This window comes from Budorcas taxicolor, chromosome 16, assembly GCF_023091745.1.
Source record: "Budorcas taxicolor isolate Tak-1 chromosome 16, Takin1.1, whole genome shotgun sequence".
Classification (NCBI taxonomy): Eukaryota; Metazoa; Chordata; class Mammalia; order Artiodactyla; family Bovidae; genus Budorcas; species Budorcas taxicolor.
In genome coordinates, this window is record NC_068925.1 from 47,631,380 (window position 1) to 47,644,690 (window position 13,311).

The window sequence follows — 13,311 nt, forward strand, 5'->3', positions numbered from 1 at the left end:
CCCTCCTCCTTCCTCCCTTCTGCGTTGTTAAAACACCCAGAGCCCGCTTGTGCTGTGTGTCATCTGTGCTCTTCTAATGGCACCTTCTCCCCTCAAACTGATTACTTGTAAGATTGGAGAGGGACTTCCCTGGCGGTCCAGTGGCTGAGACTCTGTGCTCCCAGTGCAGGGGAAAGGAAAGTATTAGTCACTCAGTCGTGTCCAACTCTTTGTGATCCCATGCCAGGCTCCTCTGTCCATGGAATTCTCCAGGCAAGACTACTGGAGTGGGTAGCCATTCCCTTCTCCAGGGGATCTTCTTGACCCAGGAATTGAACCCAGGTCACAGGGCAGGGGGCCCAGGTTCAATTCCTGGTCAGGGAACTAGGTCCCACATGCCACCACAAAGATCAGAGTTCCCAGTGCTACAACTAGAGACCTGGGGCAGCCAACAAATAAATAAAAAGGAGTTGGAGAGTTGTATGTGTTCAGCCTTTGGGTGCTGTGGGTGGGGAGGCTTGTTTTTACTACAGGTAGTGAAGCATTTTTGCCTGCCTTGTGTGCCTCCTTTTAGAATTAGCGGTTGAATAGAAATGCGTTGATTTGACAATTTTATGTCTTTGATTTTTTAAGGATGAATATTCACTGAGTTTCCTTTGTCTGAAGACCGAGTAAATGCATGGCATTTCTTTCTTATGGTTTATAGCTCTTCTCCCCTTCTGAACAGTCTCTGTTGAGAGTACCTTGGCACGATCGACTTTGAATGACTTGGGTTAAAGAGCAAGCAGGTCTCTGTGACGATTCTTATTTCTGCTCAGAGCACAGAGAACCAGGGTGGAGACACATGCTTTCATTCTCTCTGATAGCGGCATTTCCCAGCAAAACACAGTTGCTTTCAATGTACATAGTTGATTGCTTTATTAACTGGGAAAAAGAGGCCTTATTGAAGTAATAAAGCATAACTTCATTATATCCTGCATGTAGACAGCAGACATGTTGGAACGTGGCTGATAGCTTCCCATTTCAAGGCTGATTCTGATCACGATAATATTTAAGTCACATTGATTGTCTTCTAATTGGATTTTTCTTCCTGCAGGCCTCTTGCGAAGAGCTGAAAGCGGCCTACCGGCGACTGTGTATGCTTTACCACCCCGACAAGCACAGAGACCCAGAGCTCAAATCGCAGGCCGAACGACTGTTTAACCTCGTTCACCAGGCTTATGAAGGTCAGTGTGGGGCTTGGCTCTGTAGAAGCACCAGTGTAGAAACAACAGTGTCTTGTAGCAGACACTCGATTTTTAAGAGGCTTGATTTGTAGAGGATAGAAAAAGAGAGTCCTTCGAGGTGCATAAAAGAAGCAGTTAGTTTAGTGCTTTTTACTGACAGGGTCCTTTGAAAGAGTAGTATTTTGCTTTGGAAATCAATATGTGTCCAGTAAATAGAAAATGAGACCACAGGTGAAGTAATAGTCCCGGATCTGAATTGCAGGGGGATACTCCAGTTTTAAATTGTTTCCTCGTTTTCTTCTAAAGGGAACTCTTAAACGTGAAAGGCTGATCTCTACAGACAAGCTTACTTTGTTCTCTCTTTTCTTTTGAGAAAATACAAAGAACATTTTTTCCATCTGAAAGTGGTTTTCTTGGTTCTGTAGCATTTAGTTAAGGCAAGGTTCTAACAAAAGGAAGAAAATGATGTTAAAAAGCATAATAGGAAATAGAATCAAGTAATTCAGATTTTTATACTTACCTCATATATTTCAGAAAGAAAATTTCATAATATATTTGCTTGTGAAATAGTAAAATCACTCATAGGTACAGTTTCTGTTTGAGAGGATGAGACAGTTCTAGTAGATTGTGGTGATGGTTATACAACATAGTGAATATATTTAACACCAGTGAATTGTGCACTTATACATGGTTTAAATGATCAGTTTTATGTTGTGTATATTATAACCACAATTTTTTAAATTAAAGTTAAAAAAATGTGATCTCACTCTTAGGATATATGCCAAGTAAAGTAAGTTATTCATTCCAGGGCCACTTGGTGATTTGCTCCTTAGTTAAACAGATCAAAAATTAGATTTTCTTTATGAAATTCAGATTTCTCATTGTGGACATAAAAGCACTTTGCTGTATTTCACTATAGGTTTACCAGAATGTTAGATGTTAATGACCAATAAAACTGAGACTGTGGCACACCGGTGTGTATAATCAGCCTGTGTCTTCACCAGATGTAACTGTTTTGGCTATTTGTCTGGTCTGAATATAGCTTGTTCCTTTTCTTGTGTTTGGTTGTTTGAATTACCCTCATAGCTGGACTGTGTTGCTTTGGAGATTTGGGGAGGAGTTAGCAGAAAAGCCTACCAGTGCTCGTGAACATGTTTAGCAGCAGGCCTGGCCCCAGTATTTGGCCTGAAGGGAGACTGAGGTGGTAAATAAATAATTCCTTCTTAAATCCTAGAGATCAGCTCAAGAAGTTTGGTTCCCAGGTTTTACAATGGTCAGCATTTCTTTCTTCCCTGTTAGATTTGAATGTGGATAGAGTCATTTACACGGGCTTCCCTCATAGCTCAGTTGGTAAATCATCTGCCTGCAATGCAGGAGACCCGGGTTTGATTCCTAGGTCACGAAGATCCCCTGGAGAAGGAAAAGGCAACCCAATCCAGTATTCTTGCCTGGAGAATCCCATGGACAGAGGAGCCTGGCAGGCTATGGTCCATGGGGTCACATGAGTCGGATGTGACTAAACCAACCAAGAGACATTTACAGGGTTTCCCTGGTAGCTCAGCTGGTAAAAAATCTGCTGCAATATAGGAGACCCCAGTTCGATTCCTGGGTTCGAAAGTTCCCCTGGAGAAGGGATAGGCTACCCACTCTAGTATTTTCGGGCTTCCCTGGTGGCTCAGACAATAAAGAATCCACTTGCAATGCAGGAGACCTGGCTTCAGTCCCTGGGTTGGGAAGATTCCCTGGAGGAGGGCATGGCAACCCATTTCAGTATTCTTGCCTGGAGAATCCCTAAGGACAGAGGAGCCTGGCAGGTTACAGTCCATAGGGTCACAAAGAGTTGGACACGACTGAGTGACTAAGCATAGCACAGCACAGTGTCATTTACATCATTTTTTAATTAGACCTAAAAATATATGGGAATTCTCAGGGGCCAGTGTAGGGGAGAGTGGGGAGATTCAAAGGTCTTGAACAGAAGTTGGCCCAGTAGAAATAGCTATACGGATGTTCAGTCAGTTAGCTACTGCCCTTTCAATTTTTTTAATGTAATATTTTAAAATGTTTGTTTATTTAATTTTTTCGCCACACCATGTAGCATGCAGGATCTTAGTTCTCCAACCAGGTATCAAACTTGGGCCCCCTGCAGTAGAAGCGTGGAGTCCTAACCACTGGACTGCCAGTAAAGTCCGTCTCATTCTTATTGAACAATCTTTTTCTGATGCACTTCAGGTGACATGGCTGACACCATATTAACAGGTGTTTGTGCTTTTTTAAATGATTTATAAATAAAGAAGAGAGGTGAAAAAAAAAAAAAAAAGACCTTACATAGTTGGTTGTAGGAGTTAGTGAAATTCTATAGGGTAAATAAGAAGACAGATTTTTCCAGTCAGAGCCTGTCCTTAGGTTTACATTAGGCTTTATTAGAAACTGGAATTTGCTGTCTCAAGCCAAGATACTCTACAGATTGTGACAGAAACTTAAGACAGTCTTTTAAAAACAACTGTCCTTTAGTGATATAGAGTCAGCACCCCTCACAAAGTAGCTTGGACGTGAAAAATGAGACATTTCCCACCTGGAGCCGCCTTTAAACACGTTCTTAGTTGGATCTGGAAGGCAAGTAGAAGGAAAGACACACCAGGAATGGCGGAGTCTCTGGGAAGATTGTGGTTGGAAGGAGAAGGACAAAGGGAGATGGGCTTGCCTGCTGCTGGTGTGGTCAGCACTAAGCGGAGGATTCGGTGCTTTGTAAACATGCTGGGTTTTTCATTTGCAGTGCTCAGTGACCCGCAGACCAGGGCGATCTACGACATCTATGGCAAGAGGGGACTGGAGATGGAAGGCTGGGAGGTAAGAGAGGTTCTGTGCCCTGTGTCCCAGGAAGGGACGCCTCAGCAACTACCGAATGATACCCCCAAAACCCCGCAACTTGCTGTGGGCCTGTGAGAATGTCTGACGATGTCAGAGTCCCCTTCTCACCTTATATTTTAGTTAAAGGGACTGAATTTTACACTTGGCTTTGCCACTTTATAGCTCTGTGAACTTGGGACCATTAGTCATCGAACTTGTCCTCTGTTTCCTAACCCGTCAGGGTTGAACTAGTCCAGTAAGTTTTAACCCCAGGGAGGGAACAGGCTGGTCGGGGTGATGGTCAGAGGGTGTCTGCAAGGGTACAGTTCTGTCTACACGTACACGTCCTTCGACACACACACTTCCTTCCACCCTCCAGGGTCCTGAGTGCCTCTCTCCAACCAAGGTCATAACTGCATGTAGGAATTATTTGGTAATATTAAGAGCTGTACATATGAACAAAACGGAAGCAGAGAAAAGTTGAGAGCTGCTGGATTACATTCTCTGTAATGATCCTTCCAGCTCTAATGAGCTGTACTGTTAGGATGTTATAGAAAGTAAAACAAAATAGATAGCAGTGTCTATGTAGTAGATAACCTGGGCCACCATGCCTTGTGAGAGCAGTCAGTGAAGTCCAGAAGTTTCCGTGTGAGGACACGAGTTCAGTCCCTACTCCAGGAAGACCCCACATGCTGCTGGGCAGCTAAGCCCATGGGCCACAACCACCAAGCCTGTGCACCTGAAGTCCGTGCTCCAGCGAGGAACCCATGCGCTGCCACTGGAGAGTGGCCCCGCCCACCACAGCCAGAGAAAGCCCGTGCGCCGCAGTGAAGGCCCATAGCAGCCTAAAAAAGAAGGTTCCGTCTTCTGTCACTCTGCCCCTGAGCAGTCTTAGAGCCTTGGGCCGGCCGCTTGATTGCTTCACGCTTCCAGGTTACTATCTGAAAAAGAATGATAGGCAGATCAAGTAGAGAAATTAATCTGAAAGCTGTAAAACTCTGTATTGCCTATAAGAACATGTAGGTGTCATTACTTAATTTCATTATAGGAACTTGGTTCTGATGCCCAAGAAATTCTGGCAGATGTTAACGTTAACTGTCGTTGAGTTACTTCTTCACTGATGTGTAACCTCTCCCTTGAAGTTCTTTTTTTGTTTGTTTGTTTGTTTGTTGAAGTTCTTTTGATCTCAAACCTGTATGCCTGTCTCTTCTAATTCTGATATGAAAACCTTCTAAAGACCTTTGCATACAGATGGGAAGAGAAGCGAAACAGGGTTTCTCCACTGCCTAACAGTGGTAGCCTACAGGCCATTTTCTACGTGCAGCTATGTTTTGGTTGTCCGCACAATGAACTGTAGTTGCTGACTTTAAAGTTTGGGAAGCTTTACATAGAAATATCTTATCTTCTCTGGAATAATCAGAAGATCTGACAACACTGTTTCTTAATTCCCCTCCAAGGCAACAGCCGATCCAGATATGAGGAGCCCTTGCTGTTTGGACTGGACTGTACCATCCAGTTTACCCCAGTCCCCACTACTCCGTATCGTGTCTAGCTCTTGACCCATCCACAGTCCCAAAGAGCTCCCAGTGAGCATTTGGTTTCTGGCTTTTGGCTCGGTGGAAGTAGCAGTGCATCGTGTCACATTAGTTCATGGTAGCAAAGTGTTAGATCTAATAGCTTACAATTTTTTCATCAAAAAAGGAAAATAGAATCCTGTTGTATTTACTGAATTTCTCCTCACACTTCATGCCCCAGTTTAAAGCTCCCTTGGGTTTTGAAGACGTGGGTTGGTTACAGTTTTTCACGGCAGCAGTTGGGGCCACTGAAAAGCCTCAGGCCTCAGGTGCGCATCCCTTCCTCAGAGTCTAGGCTTTTCATTGTCCCCAGTTAGTGGAGCAGCAGGGTGACTTCTCAGCAAAACATCATGGTTTCCTATTACAAGACCAAAGCATCTCCCCGTTAGAGACAAAGAAGCACCACATGCACTGCAGGGATTGTAAGAGCATATAGGCTGAGACTTTCCCAGTGGTCCAGTGGTTAGGACGCCACACTCCCAATGCAGGGGGCCCAGGTTCAATACCTGCTCAGGGAACTAGAGCCCACATGCTGCAATTAAGAGTTCAAATGCTGCAGCTAAGACCTGGTGCAGCCAAATAAATAAATAGTTTAAAAAAATAATATTAAAAATGTAGACGTATGTAAGGTGGTAACTGGATAAGCTTTTATGTTCTCATTTTTCAGTAGACTACTTTAAGGGAATCAAGTTCTCATCCATCAGAATTGGCTTTTTTTGCACTGATATTAATACTAAGCCTTCCCTGGGACTTCCCTGGTGATCCAGTGGTTAGGATTTTGCACTTCCAATGCAGGGGGCCCGGATTCAATCCCTACTCAGGGAACTAAGGTCCCTCATGCCATGTGGCACGGCCAAAAATAAAAATAAATACTAAGCCTTCCCTGACAATAGAAGGAAAAGACAGGAAGTTACCTCGCCTGATACATATTTACAAGAGATGTATCGGTGCCTAATGTAATAGGAAGATTGACCCCACTATTCATACTGTGAAGAAGAAGTCTCACTGAACTCAAGAGTAGTTCACAGAGCTGGCGTCACCACTCCCTCGAGGAATTCTGCAGGTGGTGGTTTGTTCAGTGCAGGGGTTCTCTCTTTTCAGTCACAGCTTCCACCTCACAGAGGAAGCTATGTTCCCCCCAGGGTGCTGTTGGTGTTTTTAGACTATTGAACTTTTTACTTGCCGACCAGTATCCATTTGCCACACATCTGTTAGTCTAAACTCACTGGTGGTCAGGAGGGTGGAGGGCACTGCTAAAGCCCCTAATGTCTAGGGCACTTTTAATCCAAAGATGTCAGAGTAGCCACCGACATGCTGGTCACTCCTGTCCCAGCAGTGGTATCATTCCCTTTCTGCCGGTGGAGGCTGGGGGTGAAATTGAGCTTTTATAGGTTGCATCAAATATTGGCTCTGTTTTCAGGCATTAGATAGGTTTGGGTCTTTTCTGTCTCTCTCTCTCTTTTTGTCTTTAACTTTTAAGAAAGTGGATCATCCTCTGGCAGCATTCCAAAAGAATAAGATGCCGCCATTCACAGCTCATAACACCAGCCACCTGAGTCCCTAAAGTTGCAGTGTTTGTGCAGATACCCGTGTTGAAAATGAAATTGGCTGCTTCTCTCAAATGGCAGAAATCCAGCTCTGAGCTGTGGAAGTGCAGTGGAAACCGTACAACCCGGAGGGTGCTTACAGACCAGCTGACATTACATTTAGAGGAGCAGCCTTGGGCCTGGATCATCCATGCTTTGGTTTTTATCTGCAGTCCTTTCCATTCATCCATATCTCACTTTTCCCTACCTATTTGACATCATCCTTACAGTGTCTAAGAAGGTTATCCTGGGGAATTGCCTCATGGTCCAGTGGCTGCGACTGAGCTCCCCATTCAGGGGCCGGGTTCAATCCCTGGTCTGGGAACTAGATCCCACCTGCCTCAGCTAAAGATCCCACATGCCTCAATGAAGATCGAAGATCTCGCTTGTCACAACAAAGACCCAGCACAGCCAAATAAATACATAGCCGTCTTTTTAAAAAGAGACAATCAGCCTGTATTACGAGGTACAATATGGTCAAGATCATGAAAAAGAAGACAGAAACTCCCACAGATCAGAGGAGACTAACGAGACGTGTGATTAAATGCAATCCTGGACCCTGAATTGGATCCTAGGACGTAACTGTGATGTTAGTGGAAAGACTTGTGAAATCCCAGAAATCTGGGTTCAGTTAATAGCCTTATACTAATGTTGGCATCCTGGACTTGACAGGTGTTTGTTCCTGGTTATGTAAGATGTTCACATTTGAAGGAGGCTGGGTAGATGAGAGCTTTCTGTACCATCTTCATAGCTTCTCTAGATTTATGTCAATGTATGGCAAAACCAATACAGTATTGTAAAGTAAAATAAGGTAAAAATAAAAATTTAAGGTTCTAAATAATTTTCTAAAATTATTCCAGAGTGAAAAGTTGTCTAACCAGAATCATAGAACAGACAGCACCTTGTGTGATTTTAATGCCCCAGGTGGCACTAGTGGTAAAGAACCCACCTGCCAATGCAAGAGATGTAAGAAACCTGAGTTCTATCCCTGGATCAGGAAGATCTCCTGGAGAAGGGAATGGCAACCTATTCCAGTATTCTTGCCAGGAAAGTCCCATGGACAGAGGAGCCTGGTGGGCTACAGTCCCTGGGGTGGCAAACAGTCGAACATGACTGAAGTGACCTAGCATGCACACACTGTAGTTTAGAAGCATTTATAGGAGGCAGCTGAAGCTTAGTGAAGTGACTCACCTGAGTTCTCCAGAAGGTTCAGGTGGTGTCGGAAAGCCAGGGTCCTTGTCCTCCTCTCACTGCACCACCTGCTTCTACTGGTCTCTGCATCCCCTCGTCTGCAGGATAAGTCATCCGACTAGCACAGGGTAGACCTAGCTGATAGGTGATCAGGGTGGACTCTGCAGGTGTACAGACTCGTGGGCTGCATGTGATACACTTCACTGATGAAAAACACTGAAAATATCTTTCCAACTGTACTTTACAATTTAACGCACTTTTGGATGCTATGTTCTGGGCGCGTGTATCTAAGGGTTACCCAAGGGAAGAAAAAGTGACTTGCAGCTGGCTTAGGCATCTTCCACTCTCCACCATGATGTTCTCTGTGTAGAGAAGGATGTAAACAGTAAAGGGCAGGGGCGTCCCTAGTGGCTCAGTGGTAAAGAATTTCCCTGCCAATGCAGAAGACACAGGTTGGATCCCTGGTCCAAGAAGGCCCCACATGCCATGGAGCCACTGAGGCTGTGTGCCGCAACTGCTGAGACTGTGCCCTAGAGCCCGTGTGCTCCGCAACAAGAGAAGCCACCGCAATGAGGAGCGAGAAGCACCCGTGCACCACCGCTGCAGGGTAACCACTGCTCTCTGCAACACGAAGACCCAATCAAAAATAAAATAAGTAAACAAATGGTTTTTGTGAAAAATAGTAAAGGGCCCCATGGGAGTCAGAATGAGATGCCCAGCCAAGGTATTTATAGCTCTAGAGTGGCCAGCCAGCTTGACTCTGCAGTTAGCTCTGATTAGGTACGAACTGTTTGCAAAACTTCTGTCAAATAGACTAGAAACAGAGTGACTTAACACCTTTGGAATATTTGCCTCTTCATTCTGTCACACAGTGTGGCAGAGAAAGTCATTTGCAAAAGTCACACAGCTGGAATTGTTGAAAATAAATCTTGTTCTGCTCTGGGCCCCATGGAGGGAGCACCCTATCAGTCCAAGATGGGGTGACTCTGGGGAAGTGAAAGAAAGTGCCATAAATAGATGTGCGTGGGCACTTCCTGGCAGTCCTGTGGCTAAGACTCCATACTTTACCTGGGGCCCAGGTTCAGTCTGTGATCCAGGAACTAAGATTACACAAGCCAAGGGGCTTGGACAAAACAAAGAAAAGATGGGCAAGGCTGAGTGTTTTTAAGCACTAGAGTTGTGAGCAAGCTGCATCAGTTCAATATCACCGAGGACGTTTTTGTGAGGTCACCAAGCAATCGTTGCTGTGCCATTTGGACTTTCAGTTCCTAGATTATTTTAATAGTGTTTTTATTTTAAAACCCCCTTTAAAAGAAACACTTGCCCCTTTTTGGTAATGAACAATTTATATGGGAGAGGAGAAAATGTTTTCATTATTTTTTTCTGCTTACTTGCTGAAAGCAGTAGTGAACAGATTTCTCAATTTTGGGGGGATAGGCCAGCTCCTGTATTTATTTTTCTGGATTGCCAAATAATAAAATCAGGTTGCACAAAGGCTGTTTTTAATGTATAATTAAAATTATACATTAACTTTAATGTATATATTTTAATTTTAATGTATATATTAATTATACATGTACATATAATTATGTGTGTGCATATATTATCTATGTACATATATACATGTGTATGTAATTTTAATATATATATTCATACATATGTGTAGGTTTTTAGGAAGATACATAAAAAATTGTTAGCCTGTGAGAAGGAGGAGTATGGGGAGGGACTGTACCTTTTTACTTCATATTTTTCTGTACCATTTTGATTTTTTGCTATAAGCAGGCATTTTTTGAATGATTTTTGAAACTTGTGATTTCCAAGATAGCTTTCTTTCACATCACCTGCCTTTGTAGGTGTTCTCTGAGCAGCCCCTCCAGTCTCCCCTGTGTTTCTCCCACTACCACAGGGTCAGGACTGTTTGACCTTTTCCTCCAGTGACCTTGGTGGTGTCTATCCTGCTCCCACTCTCAGTGTCCCTCATGGACTTGTAGCTTTTGGGGCCCTTGGGGAATCACTTGGTGCAGGTTCCTGTTTCACAGGCGTGGTACCCAAGACTCATGTGGCCCTTCCCAACCTGTTTGAAATCTCAGAGACTGTCTTGCTTTTGGATGAGCTGTACAGTAGGGAAAACCACTAGACCATTAGGGTATGACCTAAATCAAATTCCTTATGATTATACGGTGAAATAGATTCAAGGGATTAGATCTGATAGACAGTGCCTGAAAAACTATAGACGGAGGTTCATGACATTGTACAGGAGGCAGGGATCAAGACCATCACCAAGAAAAAGAAATGCAAAAAGGCAAAATGGTTGTCTGAGGAGGCCTTACAAATAGCTGTGAAAAGAAGAGAAGTGAAAGCAAAGGAGAAAAGAAAAGATATATTCATGCAGAGTTCCAAAGAATAGCAAGGAGAGATAAGAAAGCCTTCCTCAGTCAATGCAAAGAAATAGAGGAAGACAATAGAATGGGAAAGACTAGAGAGCTCTTCAAGAAAATTAGAGATACCAAGAGAACATTTCATGCAAAGATGAGCACAATAAAGGACAGAAACAGTATGGACCTAACAGAAGCAGAAGATATTAAGAAGAGGTGGCAAGAATACACAGAAGAACTATACAAAAATGATCTTCACAACCCAGATAATCATGATGGTGTGATCACTCACCTAGAGCCAGACATCCTGGAATGTGAAGTCAAGTGGTCCTTAGGCAGCATCACTACAAACAAAACTAGTGGAGGTGATGGAATTCCAGTTGAGCTATTTCAAATCCTAAAAGATGATGTTGTGAAAGTGCTGCACTCAATATGCCAGCACATTTGGAAAACTCAGCAGTAGCCACAGGACTGGAAAAGGTCAGTTTTCATTCCAATCCCAAAGAAAGGCAGTGCCAAAGAATGCTCAAACTACTGCATAATTGCACCTATCTCACAGGCTAACAAAGTAATGCTCAAAATTCTCCAAGCCAGCCTTCAACAGTATGTAAACCGTGAACTTCCTGATGTTCAAGCTGGATTTAGAAAAGGCAGAGGAAACAGAAATCAAATTGCCAACATCTATTGGATCATCAAAAAATCAAGAGATCTGTTCCAGAAAAACATCTATTTCTGCTTTCTTGACTATGCCAAAGCCTTTGAGTGTGTGTATTACAACAAACTGTGGAAAATTCTTAAAGAGATGGAAATACTAGACCACCTGACCTGCCTCCTGAGAAATCTGTATGGAGGTCAGGAAGCAACAGTTAGAACTGGACGTGGAACAACAAACAGACTGGTCCAAATTGGGAAAGGAGTACGTCAAGGCTGTATGTTGTCACCCTGCTTATTTAACTTATATGCAGAGTACATCATGAGAAACGCTGGGCTGGGTGAAGCACAAGCTGGAATCAAGATTGCCAGGAGAAATATCAGTAACCTCAGATAGGCAGATGACACCACCCTTATGTCAGAAAGTGAAGAAGAACTAAAGAGCCTCTTGATGAAAGTGAAAGAGGAGAGTAAAAAAAAGTTGGCTTAAAGCTCAACATTAAGAAAACTATGATCACGGCATCTGGTCCCATCACTTCATGGCAGATAGATGGGGAAGCAATGGAAACAGTGACAGACTTTATTTGGGGGGGGCTCCAAAATCACAGCAGATGGTGGCTGGAGCCATAAAACTCAAAGACGCTTGCTCCTTGGAAGAAAAGTTATCACCAACCTAGACAGCATATTAAAAAGTAGAGACATTACTTTGCCAACAATCTTGTCAAGGCTACTGTTTTTTCAGTAGTCGTGTGGATGTGAGAGTTGGACCAAGAAAGCTGAGGGCCGAAGAATTGATGCTATTGAACTGTGGTGTTGGAGAAGACTCTTGAGAGTCATGTGGATAGCAAGGAGATCCAACCAGTCCATCCTAAAGGAAATCAGTCCTGAATATTCATTGGAAGGACTGATGCTGAAGCTGAAACTCCAATACTTTGGCCACCTGATGCTAGGAAAGATTGAAGGTAGGAAGAGGAGGGGACGACAGAGGATGAGATGGTTGGATGGCATCAACTCAATGGACATGAGTTTGAGTAAACTCCAGGAGTTGGTGATGGACAGGGAGGCCTGGCGTGCTACAGTCCATGGGGTCGCAAAGAGTCGAACACGACTAAGCAACTGAGCTGAACTAAACTGAAGAAAGGCTGAGGTGGGATGCCTTGCCTGCTTGCAGGCCTGACATCCTTGTGTGTCCTCAAGGGCTGCCGATCGGTGCCTGAGTATTGTTTATACTCCGACAATATATAGCCAATATCTCTTTTAGTCTGCATTATGGTGAGCTCACTGGAAAATTTAAACTGTGACACTTGAGGTGACATTTTCTTAGTAAGATTCCTGCAGCCTTGGAGACAAGTGACAAAAAAAAAACCACTTCAGTCTCTGCAGCGCTGAGGGAGAGCACGGACTGGGGACTGAGCAGGTGTGAAGGTGAACCTGGCTTTACTGGGGGCCACACAGTTGGACAGGAAGGTCCCCTGGTCTCACTGAGGGCGCTCATGGTCCCGGGGGAGAGGAGCGCCAGGACACAGTTAACACTCGGCTCTATTGTGTCTTCCTCACCATCTGGGTCCTCAGCTGACTTCTCCTCTCACTTCTGCCCAAAGGTTGTGGAAAGGAGGAGAACGCCAGCTGAGATCAGAGAAGAGTTTGAGCGGCTGCAGCGCGAGAGAGAGGAGAGGCGACTGCAGCAGCGCACCAACCCCAAGGTCAGTGGCTGGTTCTGGGGGGAGCAGCGGTCTGACGTGGTCAGTGCTGTGTGCTTTTATAGTGAGGCCGTGAGAATTGGGAGGAACCGAGTGTCACTTATCAGGTCTCAGAGTGGCACCTGCCTGGAGCTCCACTAGCAGGCCTGCTGGCGATGCCTGGAGAGAAGGCAAAACAGGAG

The 13,311-nt window shown here is 44.3% G+C and overlaps 1 protein-coding gene across 1 annotated transcript in view; it reads left to right on the forward strand.

Moving 5' to 3' along the window:
- Positions 1–13,311, forward strand: part of DNAJC11 (DnaJ heat shock protein family (Hsp40) member C11) — a 69,346-nt gene that overhangs the window by 24,402 nt on the left and 31,633 nt on the right. The window contains exons 2-4 of the mRNA XM_052653774.1: positions 1,076–1,205; positions 3,979–4,052; positions 13,031–13,132. Coding sequence (XP_052509734.1) covers positions 1,076–1,205; positions 3,979–4,052; positions 13,031–13,132 — 306 coding nt within the window. The remainder of the gene's footprint in view (positions 1–1,075; positions 1,206–3,978; positions 4,053–13,030; positions 13,133–13,311) is intronic.